The sequence below is a fragment of the Sander lucioperca genome, chromosome 5, assembly GCF_008315115.2.
Source record: "Sander lucioperca isolate FBNREF2018 chromosome 5, SLUC_FBN_1.2, whole genome shotgun sequence".
Taxonomy (NCBI): domain Eukaryota; kingdom Metazoa; phylum Chordata; class Actinopteri; order Perciformes; family Percidae; genus Sander; species Sander lucioperca.
Genome location: NC_050177.1, coordinates 31574848 through 31589847, shown reverse-complemented (window position 1 = coordinate 31589847; position 15000 = coordinate 31574848). Strand labels below are relative to the sequence as shown.

At 43.6% G+C, this 15000-nt stretch overlaps 4 protein-coding genes across 6 annotated transcripts in view; all 4 read left to right on the top strand.

Annotated features, from left to right (window-relative positions):
* The window catches only part of LOC116054969 (P2Y purinoceptor 14), an 8209-nt gene extending 1071 nt beyond the window's left edge, over positions 1-7138 (top strand). For both annotated transcript variants that reach the window (XM_031306718.2, XM_031306719.2), the window contains exons 3-4: positions 889-1148; positions 6315-7138. In XM_031306718.2, the coding sequence (XP_031162578.1) occupies positions 889-1148; positions 6315-7026 (972 nt within the window). In that variant the 3' untranslated portion in view covers positions 7027-7138. The remainder of the gene's footprint in view (positions 1-888; positions 1149-6314) is intronic.
* The window catches only part of LOC116054954 (NACHT, LRR and PYD domains-containing protein 12-like), a 752812-nt gene that overhangs the window by 318346 nt on the left and 419466 nt on the right, over positions 1-15000 (top strand). The window lies entirely within an intron of this gene.
* LOC116038066 (NACHT, LRR and PYD domains-containing protein 3-like) overlaps positions 1-15000 on the top strand; it is a 1733742-nt gene that overhangs the window by 1328992 nt on the left and 389750 nt on the right. The window lies entirely within an intron of this gene.
* The window catches only part of gpr171 (G protein-coupled receptor 171), a 22453-nt gene continuing 21973 nt past the window's right edge, over positions 14521-15000 (top strand). The window contains exon 1 of one of the 2 annotated variants that reach the window (XM_031306711.2): positions 14521-14791. The gene's annotated coding sequence lies outside the window, so the exon portion shown is untranslated. The remainder of the gene's footprint in view (positions 14792-15000) is intronic. The other variant, XM_031306710.2, reaches the window with a different exon arrangement.

Here is a 15000-nt window from a genome sequence, read left to right as displayed (position 1 = left end):
GTTTGTTTGCACAATTCCTTAAAGAACTGACCACAACAAATTAAATTCTGACTGTAAATGTTGTAAATGCAGTTCGTTCTCCCTGTGATGTGGAAAACGTCTGATCAATCTTGACTTTGACGAATACTAGAACGAACTCGATTAGCATCATTTGCCTTTACTTGAATATCAGTTTATCACAGCACAAATCTGACTTCAGAGAAGATCTTGGTACAACATGTATGCATGGACACATATATACCAAATATAAATACTAAACGGTCTTCATCTTATCTTTTTAGGGCTGCAACTAACCCTTTCCTAGTATCTCAAGTAAACCATGACAATCCTTCGGGCCCTATTTTAAAGATCTAAGAGCACGGCGTGAAGCGCCTGGCGCAGGTGCGTTTAGGGCGTGTCCAAATCCACTTTTGCTAGTTTGCGGAAAAAAGGGTCCGTGTGCCGGGCGCATGGTTCTAAAGGGTTGTACTTAGTGTCTTCATTAATCAGAGGTGTGTTTTGGGCGTAACATGCAATCAACCAATCAGAGATCATCTCCCATTCCCTTTAAAAGCCAGGACCTTGGAGCGTTTGGACCTTGGAGCATTGCTATTATGATGGAGGATTTGCACCATAATATTTTTATTAGTAATCTTCTGTATGTGTGTGCGCTGTGCATGAGCCTAGGCGACTTTTACTAATTTGCTGTTAAAATAACAATGAAATGCTGCATTATTGACTTTAGACCAGGTTTTTGATGGTCAATGGCGCGACCATTTAAACGATGCGTGCGCTGGATGGGGAATTGACAACTGCGCCGGTCTTAAACTAGCAAAGACACTTTGCGCTACGCCAGGTGCAAGATAGGGCCCTTCATGTCTAACACATTTCTACCGCTCTCCTCTGCAGGTTGGTTTGCTCCTGAACGGCTTCACGCTGAAGGTTTACTTCTGCCGAGGTCAGCAGCAAGTGTCGAGCAGCGTGACCATCTACCTGAAGAACCTGGCAGCCGCCGACTTCTTGATCAGCCTCTGTCTGCCCATCCGAATCACCAACTACGCCAGCAGCTCCGTCGAAGTCCGCCGGGTCTACTGCAACTTTGGTGCGTCCGCCTTCTACCTGAACATGTACGCCAGCATCCTGTTCATGGGTTACATCGCGGCCAACAGGTAGGACTGCGCTGGACTGCAACGGGGTATTCAAGGGAAGGTAGAGCAGCTTGTTTTTGGGTTCGGCAACACATACTCACTCCCATTGCTTCAAAAAGCAACAGTTGGTCGGGACTCTTGGCATAAATTTATGTACGTACTAGGGGTGGTACGGTTCACAAAATCCACGGTTCGGTTCGTATCACGGTTTTAGGGTCACGGTTTTCGGTTCTGTACGGTTCTTGTTATTTTTTCTTTTAATCTTTAACACTCCAGAAATATACTTCAGCATATGATATATAGCTAACATTAGCATATTGAATGCATGTTGCACAATACATGCACACAGTGGCAGTTCTATCTATTGTCTTATTTCCGCTGTCATCATAGGTAACATGAAATCCAAAATGTTCCCACACACCAGACTATATACGACGCTGGCGCATCCTCCAACTCCGGGCAGCCTTCCTCATCTCTCCCACCTGACATCTCTACATGTGACGTGACCTGCAGCACTCCACGCTCCACCTGAGGAGCGGTCGGCTCGCCGCCTCTCAAAATCTGACGAAAATCTTTTAAACTGACCTTTGTCGATCAAAAAAACAGACAGATTCAGCAACTGCACGGCCTATTTCTCGCTTAAAATGTTTTCAGAAACACCTTTCTGTGAACTATTTTTGTAAAATACGAGATCCTATTTAGAACGAGACGCCATTAGAGTCTGTCCAATCAGCTGCCATGTGTTGCGTTCGTCACGCTCATCCCCCTCGTCGTTTCCAGTAAGTGTTTTAACATAGGTGTATAAAGTGGGCACTACTGCAGTAAGTGGTTAGTGCACGTTAACAGTGTACTGACGAACCGTGAGACACACACGCTCCGAACCGAGACAAGTGAACCGAGCGGTTCGGATGTTTTTTCATGAACTGTACCACCCCTAGTACGTACATTTAACCGACATGTGGCATGTCCAAGACCAGGACTAGTCAAGACTGAGTCCAAAGAGGTTTTGAGTCCAAGTCAAGACAGACAGACAGTCATGGCCCGAGATGGAAAAAAAAAGAATCCTGAAAATGATTGGAGCCTGATGATTAAAGGGGTGATAGAATGATTAAATAGGGTATTTTACACTGATCCTTATGGTCTCCTAATAGGGTATGTAACATTGGTTGGGCTGAAAATTGCCCGAATACTATTTTATTAGGCCCTTAACTACCCTGTGAATATGGCTCTATTTGGAACAAGAGCTTTTCTTCCAATATGGTATGCTGATGAATATTTAGATGATTTAGTCTCTATACATACTACTCTCTACCGTTGTCTCTCTACATACTACTCTCTACTGTTGTCTCTATACAAACTACTCTCTACCGTTGTCTCTCTACATACTACTCTCTACTGTTGTCTCTCTACATACTACTCTCTACTGTTGTCTCTCTACATACTACTCTCTACCGTTGTCTCTCTACATACTACTCTCTACTGTTGTCTCTCTACATACTACTCTCTACTGTTGTCTCTCTACATACTACTCTCTACTGTTGTCTCTCTACATACTACTCTTTACCGTTGTCTCTCTACATACTACTCTCTACTGTTGTCTCTCTACATACTACTCTCTATTGTTGTCTCTCTACATAACTCTCTACCGTTGTTTCTATACATACTACTCTCTACTGTTGTCTCTCTACATACTACTCTCTATTGTTGTCTCTCTACATACTACTCTCTACCGTTGTTTCTATACATACTACTCTCTACTGTTGTCTCACAGCGCTGCCCGGTGCGTCCCATACAGACGCTAAAGGGTGATTTTTGCATCGGTATCTGACGCTGAGAGACACTGACCAAGCGTCAGTATTTTGTAAATTATGCCTAAGTACCTGCTTCTGTAAAGCTCACTCATACCAGTGTGTCAGTGCTTCATTTGTAAAAAAGTGTAATGTAAAAGTCTTTTGGTGGGTGTTTGTAATCAGTCTGACTCAAAACCAAGTGTTGGAATAATTTCAGAGAAAACTCAGTGTGGTGTGGTATCTTTGCATCTCTGCATCAGGTTTTTTATTTATCTAGGTCACCGTACCACAAAGATGGTATGGGGGGGGTGTTGTTATCAACATTTTTGTCGCCTTCAAAGATCTAACTTTTCTAGATCAGATTCAGATCTAATGTCTTCATCGTTCTGATACCAGAACACAACAAATGTTGAGGATAACTCATTATCCCTCCTGACACCTAAAGAGAGACAGAAACTGTCTGATATTTCTGTTTCTATAAGTCCCATAATATAGGTAGACACTGTCTGATATTTCTGTTTCTATAAAACATCTATGCTGCATTGATTTGCCGGTCCAGTCAGAGAGACTAAAGGCTGTTTTATACTTCTGTGTAAAATCTACGCTGTAGGGTCCGGCGTAGGGTTCGTGTCTCCACGTATCTACGTACGTAGCCTGACGTGCACCTCTCGAAAAATGTAACTACACGTCGCGGCGACGCACGTCGCTCGGCTGTGGCTTGGTAGCGTTGCATTTCCCCCTTCTCCATAAACAACATGAAATCAAGGAGAGGGTTAACTTTTCCCCTATTACACCCTGCTATGCTCTGCTGTGCCCTGCTACGTCCTGCTGCGTCCTGCTATGCTCTGCTGTGCCCTGCTGCGTCCTGCTGTGTCCTGCTGCGTCCTGCTACGCTCTGTTGTGCCCTGCTGTATCCTGCTACGCTCTGCTGTGCCCTACTACGTCCTGTAATGCCCTGCAGTGCCTTGCTACTTCCTGCTTCGTCCTGCTACGCTCTGCTGTGCCCTGCTACGTCCTGCTACTCTTTGCTACGCTCTGCTGTGCCCTGCTGTGTCCTGCTGCGTCCTGCTATGCTCTGTTGTGCCCTGCTGTGTCCTGCTGCGTCCTGCTGCGTCCTGCTACGCTCTGCTGTGCCCTACTACGTCCTGTAACGCCCTGCAGTGCCTTGCTACTTCCTGCTTCGTCCTGCTACGCTCTGCTGTGTCCTGCTACATCCTGCCACGCTTTGATATGCTCTGCTGTGCCCTGCTGTGTCCTGCTGCGTCCTGCTACGTCCTGCTATACTCTGCTACGTCCTGCTATACTCTGCTATGTCCCGCTACACCCTGTAACGCCCTGCAGTGCCCTGCTAGCCATGAACTACTACAACTACTATTTCTAGTCACTGTTCCATTAATTTTATTGTGACTATTATTGCCACTGTTCATCACATCCCCATCCGGGACCGTCAGACACCACCTACCAAGAGCCTGGGTCTGTCCCAGGTTTCTTCCTAAAAGGGAGTTTTTCCTCGCCACTGTTGCACTGAATGCGTACTCTTGGAGGAATTACTGGAATTGTTGGGTCTTTGTAAACTATAGAGTGTGGTCTAGACCTACTCTATCTGTAAAGTGTCTTGAGATAACTCTTGTTACGATTTGATACTATAAATAAAATTGAATTGAATTTGAATACTAATACGTTCTGTGCTATTTCAAGAGGAATTCCACGGTGTGTTTGCATATCAAGAAGACGTGTTTTTTACTCCAGACGCTTCATCCAAACAGATCACACAGTCACAGTGAGACAGAAAAGTGTCAAGAAAACAAACCATCAACACAAGAGAGTTAAGGCCTTCACCTGATAACAGTGATGAGTTAAATCCCGCAGACTCTCAGTTCTGACTGTGTGAAACGACAATGTGGAAGTGGAACAAGATCAGAAGACAAAGTGCACTGAAATCAACAGTGCTGAACAGACTATAAATGTGTTCTTAGCAGGTGCACTGAGCAGGTCTTGTGCCATTATAAGGATTTGAGAGTCATGCTTAAAAAGAATCAGGATGTGGTTTTCTAATAGACACAAACACGCTGCAACATCGAGTACATTCAACTGAGCGGCCTGTAGTTTCAAAGTGTCTCAGAGAAATAGCTCTGGGGGTGAAACATCTTCAATGTTTGAGTCCAAAGGACCAAAAGGCCAACAAATGCACAACTCACGCTGCATGTTGGCATGTTTATATCACTTAGAATTTGGGCATGAATACCTGCTATAAGCAAGCGTTTGGAGGTGTAAACAATTCAACATCACAATGATCAAGACTGAATGTGGCTGTGTTCTGCCAGCGGAGGAGGTCTTGAGATGTTCTGACCCAATTCTTAAAACAGATCTGATTCAAAAGGGACCCAAGAGTAGTCCAATCTGATTCGATGAGACCCGAATACAGATGTGGTCACTGAGTGGACTCATATAGCCCTCTGCTCTGTCTCAAGTAGCTGAGCTTGGCTTTGGTGGGAATTTGGGCTGATTTGGACGGAGAAGCAGCTCCAGTTAGAAGCACGACCAAGCCAGCATTGGGCCAGTCTCGAGAGACTAAATGTGACTTTGAGTGAATGAGTTTAAGACCGACGCAGTTGTCAGTTTCCCGTCCAGCGCCCGTGTTGTTTAAATAGCAAATGCACCTGCACCCATCTGTGGCCCCATGGGCGTGCTGGTCTTACAGGGAGGTGTGTTCAGGTGCATTCTGGGCGTGCTGGTCTTACAGGGAGGTGTGTTCAGGTGCATTCTGGGCGTGCTGGTCTTACAGGAAGGTGTGTTCAGGTGCATTCTGGGCGTGCTGGTCTACAGGGGGTGTTTCAGTGCATCTGGCGTGCTGGTCTTACAGGGAGGTGTGTTCAGGTGCATTCTGGACGTGCTGGTCTTACAGGGAGGTGTGTTCAGGTGCATTCTGGGCGTATTGCTATCTTGAGGCAGCGGGAAGTGATCGCACCATTGACCAACAACAACCTGGTCTAAAGTCAATAACGCAGCATTTCATTGTTATTTTAACAGAGCATTAGTAAAATGCTCCTAGATTCGTGCACAGCGCGTGCACACTATGCTTGTTACACACACAGGGACGCACAGCAGCACACACACATGCAGAAGATTACAAATAAATATATTACGGTGCAAATCCTCCATCATAATAGCAATGCTCCAAGGTCCAAACGCGCCTGGCTTTTAAAGGGAATGGGAGATGATCTCTGATTGGTTGATTACATGTTACATAAAAACAGCTTCTATATTTGACTTTTTGTCTATCAACACAAACACAAAAACAAACTCTTTCCTTGTTTGTTAAAATTCAGAAATAAAAAAAAAAACATTAGCGTTTCCAAGAAACTGCCATCTATTGACTTGCCTCTCGTCCTTCCAGATATCTGAAGATCATCCACCCGTTAGGAACTCACATCCTGCAGACGGTGCGAGCCGCTTACATCATCTCCACGGTAACCTGGCTTCTCCTCTTGGCCATGATGAGCACGTACGTCACCGTGTCGCTCCTCACCCAGGAGCCTTCACCCTCCGTCTCCAGCGCCTTGGACTGTGACGTCCTGCACAGCAAACAGCTCAAAATCTTCTACAAAATGGTGCACGCCAGTTCGGCCGCCATCTTCCTGCTCGTCCTCGTCTCCCTCGTCTTCTTCTACTACAGCACGTCCCATCGGCTGTCGCTGGCACAGAAGCAGCGGCCGGCGTCCCCCGGCTCGAAGAAGCTCGCCAAGTCCCGCCGGAACATGTTGGTACTTGTCAGCGTCTTCTGCATCTGTTTCGTGCCGTACCACCTGGTTCGCCTTCCCTACGCATTCAAGAATCCACGGTTTGCGTGGGGCCAGGCGTTCTACTACTTGAAGGAGCTGACCATCATGGTGTCGGTCCTCAACGTGTGCCTGGACCCGCTCATCTATTTCATCTTCTGCAAGGCCTTCCGCCATCATCTGAGCCTGCGGAGGCGGTCCAGCGACACACAGCCGGCGACGCACGGAGCAAACGGCGAGAGGAGGAGCAGCGACGGGCGCACCAGCACCATCAGATTCAACCGGAAGACGTCGCTCACCACCACGATAAAGCCGATCGGTGTGCTGTAGCTCAAAGACACCGACATCTGAACTTGTGTTGTTTAAAACAACAATTAGTCCGTCACATACTGAGGCTTGGTCAGTGGCTCTCAGCGTCAGATTGTAGACTGTAGATAGACTAAATGTGGCTGTTCTTGAGATGTTCTGACCTAATTCTTAAAACAGATCTGATTCAAAAGGGACCCAAGAGTAGTCCGATCTGATTCGATTCTGATTCGATGTCAATATATTTAGGCTCGATCCGAAATGTGGTCGACCCGAGTTATTAGACACACTGACAGACAGATACAAGACCTGCAGCATCTGTCCAATCTGAGTTTTTATGTTGCATGACTAAAACTACTTTTGAACGTACACGTTCCACCAAAACAAGTTCCTTACGGAGGCTATTTTGCAGAGGCACCGTGGCTCTGTCTGGCGCTTAGCACCGCCCAAAACGATTGTGATTGGTTTAAAGATATGCCAATAAACCAGAGCATGTTTTTCTCCCATCCAGGAATGCTGTGTGGACTAGCCAGACCCTCCTCCGCAGCGCTGTGGAGGAAGGTCTGGCAATGCGAGACATCGTAGACGCCAAGAGTACAAATATGAAGCTAAAAAAGGAGTATAACAGGGGCTCATTAAAGAACTTCATTACACAGAGAGGTTACTGAAACTAAAGTTGTATTTCGAGACAGGAAATAAGTGAACTTTGCCTTTATAAACAACCTTGGCTTTTGACCTGGGAAGCAACAGCTTGCCCAAAACAGCTTTGCAACACGAGAAACATTTAAAATTTTCTGTTTGTGAACCTTAAAATGTAGTCGTTGCATTTGAAGTTTGTTGAATTAGTGCTGTGTAAATGGCTGACTGTACTCAGTATGCAGGAACTTAACTTCTTACTAAGACAAGTTTTTTTTATGTCTGATATGTTTTTTAGGATGTAAAATAAAGGAGAGGTTGTCACGAAGATATATTATTAGTACATGTAACTGTCCTGGATGAGGATATTAGGTTTTTTTATGTATGTGTGCAATATACAATATCATTATCATTCATATACTCATTTAAAAAAGCGTTACATGTTTATATACGCTGCATATATTGTGTATGCTTCATCAGAACACTGGTTTCTACTTGTATAGTTATTATGTTAAGTAGTATAAAGTATAATGAATGTGGAGGAAATCTTGCGAGGGGAATTTAAGGCTAAATGTTGCTGCAGCCAATGACATCAACAATGGGGAAGTTTGATTCGCACTGACAATAACTGTGACTGCCTACAGTAATAAATGCGTTTTGCCTTTATTTACCAGGATGTTTTTTTCACCACACAGCTCTGTGTTGCCGTTGCTACGGTTACTGGACACAAACCAACCAGCCAACAGTTTGCAAGGCTGCAGGGGGGTTAGCCCTATGTTCCCACAGCCCAATGGTCCCACAGCCCTATGGTCCCACAGCCCTATGTTCCCACAGCTTTGTTCCCACAGCCCAATGGTCCCACAGCCCTATGGTCCCACAGCCCTATGTTCCCACAGCTTTGTTCCCACAGCCCAATGGTCCCACAGCCCTATGTTCCCACAGCCCAATGGTCCCACAGCCCAATGTTCCCACAGCCCAATGGTCCCACAGCCCTATGTTCCCACAGCTCTATGTTCCCACAGCCCAATGTTCCCACAGCCCTATGTTCCCACAGCCCAATGTTCCCACAGCCCAATGTTCCCACAGCCCAATGTTCCCACAGCCCAATGTTCCCACAGCCCAATGGTCCCACAGCCCTATGTTCCCACAGCCCAATGTTCCCACAGCCCTATGTTCCCACAGCCCAATGGTACCACAGCCCAATGGTCCCACAGCCCTATGGTACCACATTTCTACACTGTAAGGAAAGATACACCATATCTACTCAATAAAAATGAGGCAACAGATTACAAGCAATATTATTAATTAAATTTCACATGGTTTGGTATTGAGTAAATATGAATTAAATGAGACCCTTAATAGTTATCTATTTAATATGAGTATATTTGAATAGAAAACAGTACAGAATTAATTAGAACCTAAACAAAAATATTGAATTGATTCGAAAAAGATAAACTTCCTAATGTGTAAATAGTACTAATAAAAATTAATTTAATTCTACATATCAATGATATATAATCGAGTAATAATCATCTACATTAATCTGCACATCGATTTGAATTAAATCAATGCAATGAATTAAATCTAAATATTCTTTCTTAGGAATAACTAGTCTATGGCCCAGAAAGTACAGAACTTAACAAATACTCAAATAAGAATTTTATTAACAATTCACTTTTGTGCTTTCAACTCATTGTAGTAGTGCTGGGCAGTATACCGGTATACGGGTATTAATTTCCCATATGATATGAATTTTTCACATACCGTAATACCGGTGCAATGCCGCAGAGAACGCTACGGCCGAATTGATCTGTGAGTGACTTCAGAACGGGAGCCTTGTTAACTTCGTACCCTTCTCACTCATGGTTGAAAATTTACAACGACAATTAACCCACAACTAACTCTCTTTAATAGGATACAACACCATAGCACACAACTATTTGTGACTTTAACAATTTCTAACACTAATCATTTTACATTTAGCCTACAAAGTTACACAGCCAAACGGCATGCTGGGTAACATTATAGCTGCTAGCTAGCTAGGTTGACAGGAAGTGCTTTTCAATTAAAATTAGCCTGATTACATTGATTTGAATTAACTCAATATTCTCTCTATTTGGGATTAGATAAATATAATGCTTATGTTTTATTTAACTACATTGGTTGGATTTTATTCCAAACATTTTTATTTGAAATTTAATTAAATATTTGCCTCAAAATCAAAAACACAATCATATTGAATATATTTTACCTAATACATTAATTCAAATCTACATGACCACAGAATCATTTCTTACAGTGTAGGACATTTTCAAAATTAGGTCTTGTGATCCTACATTTCCATTTAGGGTTAGGGTTAGGGAGATCAAATCTGATACTAATTCATGAAAAAGGAAATGTGGGAACATAGGGCCTAATTTTGGAAAAAAATCTTAGAAATGTGGGAACTGTGGGAACATAGAGCCTAATTTTGAAAAAAATCTTAGAAATGTGGGAACATATATACATATATGGGTTTTTATTTCCCTGATTTGCACACAGACTCATTTCTGTGACATGCTGAGGAAAAGCAGAACTGCAGTTTAAATGTATTAGTACACTAATTTGCATGGCTTTAATCTGCAGCCCTGTTCATTATTCAAGGTCGCAGTTTCTATCCTGCACAACGCTGCCTTTGTGAGAGACGGAGCCGTGGTTTTCATCACAACTGACTACAGATAAACATCGTCGTCTTCATGTCTTCTGTGGACTACAGCTCTGAAATATACATTTCAATGAAAACAAACAGGACCACAAGCTTACATAGCTGAGCTAAAATATCTCAAGATCTCAGAAACGTTTTTTTCACGTTTCTTTCGTCAGTATTTTTCCCACCATGGCAGCCGTCTGTTTATCTTTCTTGGAAATCTGAACGTGTGCAGAGACGTCTAAAGTGCAACCTGCTCTTTGCTGCTGTGTTTCCTACCGTTTTTTTTAACCTGGACCCTATTTTGCTATGTTTTTGTGTCTAAGTAGTGAGAACAATAATCTGACATTGGTCCAGTATTATGTCGCTGTAGTCGGCAGCGGCGAAACAAGCTACAATGTAAGTTAATAGGACAATTGTCCAGCTTGTATTTACCTTCACAAAAGTGCTCGTTTTGCCGCTGACAGACTCAGATTATTATTCTAAGTGTCTGACAACATTATGGAAAGGATTTCTAAGGAGGTCGACCTTTCTGTTAAAGAGTAAGATCATTTTTTTTAAACATAAAAACAGCCGCGAAATTGCGTTCGCTAAACCCACCAGACTCCATTTTAGCATCGTAAAATACACTTCATTCAATGTCGACAGAAATGAAATAAAACTATGAAAGTCCTTTTAGGGTTGTCTCTCTACTTTTTCAACCATCACAACTCTAGTTCAGTTTCAATTAACTCTAGTTCATTGAAATAAACACATAGTTTACGATTTACATGTGACAATATGTTGGCTCTATGCACGCTAAAAGTATTGTTTTTTTAAATGGAGTCTGGTGGGTTTAGAGCTCTCGATTTCAGAGCTGTTTCTGGTTAAACAGAAAGGTCTCAAAGAGGTTTTGAAGCTCGACCTCCTTAGAAATCCATTCCATAATGTTGTCAAACACTTAGATAATACTTAGATAATCTGAGCCTGTCAGCAGCAAAAAACAGCACTTTTAGTGGATGCTAACCAAGTGGGTAAGCCTCTCCTCGGACCGCGAACCTCCTATGGCGCCATTTTAATGCTACAAAGCGATCACCTCCCGTTAGCATTCCATTGACTGCCATTCATTTTGGCGCCACTTTGACAGCGAATAACTTTACATCTGAAGCGTTTAAAGACTCTATTTGTCCATTGTTTATTTCTAAAGAAACACGACAATGTATAAAAGGCTCCATTACCTTGTACCTCACGTTATGGCTCCGTAGCAGACGTTTTTATAAAAATAGGCTAAAGATTGTGTCATAACCATGCGACTTACTGTCTCATAGTAGAGGAATTACCGTATAGTACAGGAGAAGCTCTCAGGCAGTTTCGTCTCACATTAGCTGTTTAAGTGCAATTACTAATGTTAACTATCATTTTAGTGATCAATTATTAGCCTGTGTCTATGTTATCTCCTTACATATACCTACGCTCTCCGTCTCTGCTAGATTGGGAATGATTGAGATTTCTCTTGGCACAGCTACCAGAAGACTTCCAACTTTCAGACAGGTTGCTCACGTCACATCTACGTCGTCTCTCTCAGTTGGAGGCTGCTCAGTAACGCTCAGCGCTCACCGGAAAAGTGCTTCTAACGGCCTTCATTGGTCTCCGTCCAGAGCAACGGGATCTGTTGGTCCACTCTTATATACTGTCTATGATGCTAACTGACGGTGACCATTTGCACCGTAGGGTTAGCCTTGCAGCGTTCTCGCTTAAAGCCCATGTTGCAGGGTTTATTTTCTAATGAATTTGCGCAATTTGCTTGTTGGTAATAAACATTTAAACTGTTACCCAACAACATCAAATACAATGGTTATCACAAAACGGAATAAAATACGAAAAAGTAGTACTATTTTACAGCGGTTTGCAATGATTCTCTTTTCCCCCACAATGCATTGCACTACGTCACGTTGGGGAGACGACAGACGAAAGCTCCGTCTCTGTTCACTGTCTATGGGCTCGTCTGTGCCACTGGTGTTGCAAAATATGGCTTTTGGTCTCGACCGAGTCCATGTGTCTTTATTATGTGTATAATAATATTGGAGGGAAAGTGAAACACAGCTTGGACGGGGATGCTGTTCGGCTTTTCACAAGTTTAGACAGCTACCTACGCCGACGTTTGCTAACGTTAGCGCAACAGCGTTAGCCTAGACTGCTAGCTAGGTAAATATTACGACTGCCTTCGGAGTTTCCTATATCTGCGGCCACATTGTCAACATAAGACATGTGGCGTTAGTGCTCCTTTTGTACCATAATGTTATTGAATGAAATGTACAGCTTCGCTCCTACGAGATGGGTGGGTTGTTGTTACATACAAAGCTAACTGGCTATAGTTAGCCTGTATGCTAGCGGAATTAGCTAACGCTGCGTAACCACCCAGCAACTTTGGCAATCGGTAGTAGTTTCGGTAAGCTAACCACGACAGTATTGTCGCCCACAATCAACCTCTGCTGCTAAAAGCAGTCAATCTGCAGTGATGCTTGAAATAGAGACGCTTGTGGATGTGTTAGCTGTCGTGGTTAGCTCGCCGGAACTACTACCGAAGCTGCTGGCTGGCTACGCAACGTTAGCTAATTCCGCTAGCACAGGCTAACTATAGCCAGTTAACTTTGTGTGTAACGTAGCTAACAAAAATCCACCCATCTCGTAGGAGCGAAGCTTAACATTTCTTTCAATACAATTATGGTACAAAAGGAGCACTAACGCCACATGTCTTATGTTGACAACGTGGACGCAGATATAGGAAACAACGAAGGCAGTCGTAATATTTACCTAGCCGTCGAGGCTAACGCTGTTGCGCTAACGTTAGCAAAACGTCGGCGTAGCGTTAGCTAGCTAGCTGTCTAAACTTGTGAAAAGCCGAACAGCATCCCCATCCAAGTAATAAATGAACACTAGCTAGACAAATATGTTGTTACTGGAGAAAGTAGGGTCCATCAAAACGTGAGATATCTAATCGAAAATGTGTTTACAACGTCGGGGGATTTCACAGGTGGGACTGACTGGCAAGTTAGCCCATAGCTAGCATGATGCCTTCTATTTCTAGATCTAGATAAGTTTACTGGTACTTATCTGAACTAACGACATGATCACTGTCACTAGATATAAAGAAAACATTGACTTTCACTCGGTGCTATTCACTGACAGTAATAACACCTCTTCCACCTCTTCCTCATCCCAGTCAGTCACCATAGTTCTAGTACTAGGCTGAGGCACGTCTCCCCAACGTGACGTCATCACTGAATTGCGTTTAAAAAACCCACTAAACGACTAAAACGGCGAAAACTGGCCTTTAACACTATTTGGAGACATTTTTAACAAGGATATACATATGTTGAGTGCTTTATGTACCCATTAATCAACAGTGGTGGTTAACCTGCAACATGGGCTTTAATACTGGACCAATGTCAAAGATTGCTGTTCACATCAGTCACTTAGACACAAACACAGGGAAACAGGGTCCAGGTTGAATGAAAACAGTAGTCGCTACTACCTCTAAAAATATATTGTTTTATATTTTATGTTTCTAAACTTAAACTTAAACTTAAACTTGTTTACTCAGCCTCTCGTGTACAAAACAAGCAGGATGACATTTCATTTCCAGCTGACGGGCGAGAGGGAAGTTGAGACTTGAACTTTTTGGGGTTAGGCCTACCTTTCTTTAGCTGTCAGACGTGACTCAAAAGCCTCAACATCAACAAACATCTTAAAAGGTTTTCTCTTCCCTTTCACACCCACACACACACACACACACACATGTTTAAAGATAATGAATGAATGTTAAATAAACTAGAAGTCAGATTTAATCAGTGGTGTCACTTACTCCTCCGTGTGTTTAAACTAACTATTCATCACTCAGTTGATGGAAAGCCAGCTGTCTGTGTGTGTGTGTGTGTGTGTGTGTGTGTGTGTGTGTGTGTGTGTGTGTGTGTGTGCCTCTGTGTTTGTGTGTGTATGTGTGTGTGTGTTTGTATGTTGCGTGTGTATGTGTGTGTGCCTCTGTGTTTGTGTGTGTGTGTGTGTGTGTGTGTGTGTGTGTGTGTGTCTGTGTGCCTCTGTTTGTGTGTGTCTGTGTGCCTCTGTGTGTGTGTGTGTGTGTGTGTGTGTGTGTGTGTGTGTCTGTGTGCCTCTGTTTGTGTGTGTGTGTGTGTGTGTGTGTGTGTGTGTGTGTGTGTGTCTGTGTGCCTCTGTTTGTGTGTGTGTGTGTGTGTGTGTTTGTGTGTGTGGCAGAGGGGTGTGGCCTGTGGTCAGACTGACGTGCTGCTAACAGACAGGAAAACACCTTCCCTTTGGCAGTTTCCGCAGCCCTGAGCACATGAACGGGACCAGCACAGCGAATCAAACGCACCCCAAGGAGCTGAAGGGGGAAGTTGGAAGCCTGGCCGTTCTTCAGGGATCCAACACGTGGTCCGAGGACCTGGGAGAGGACTGTAAACAACACAGGAGGTAAGGTTTATTTTAAAACTTTCACAGACTGATGATCAAACCACTGGGTTAAATATCAGATGTCATCCACCCGCCTCAACCTGCCTCCTCTAATACACCGTACCATTGTTGCATTTCATACCATGTCACCTCACAGCCGTGAAGATGTTAAAGTGTGCCCTGTGTGTCGGCAGAGTTGGGAGTGCAACACACTCTCACTCTCCCATCGC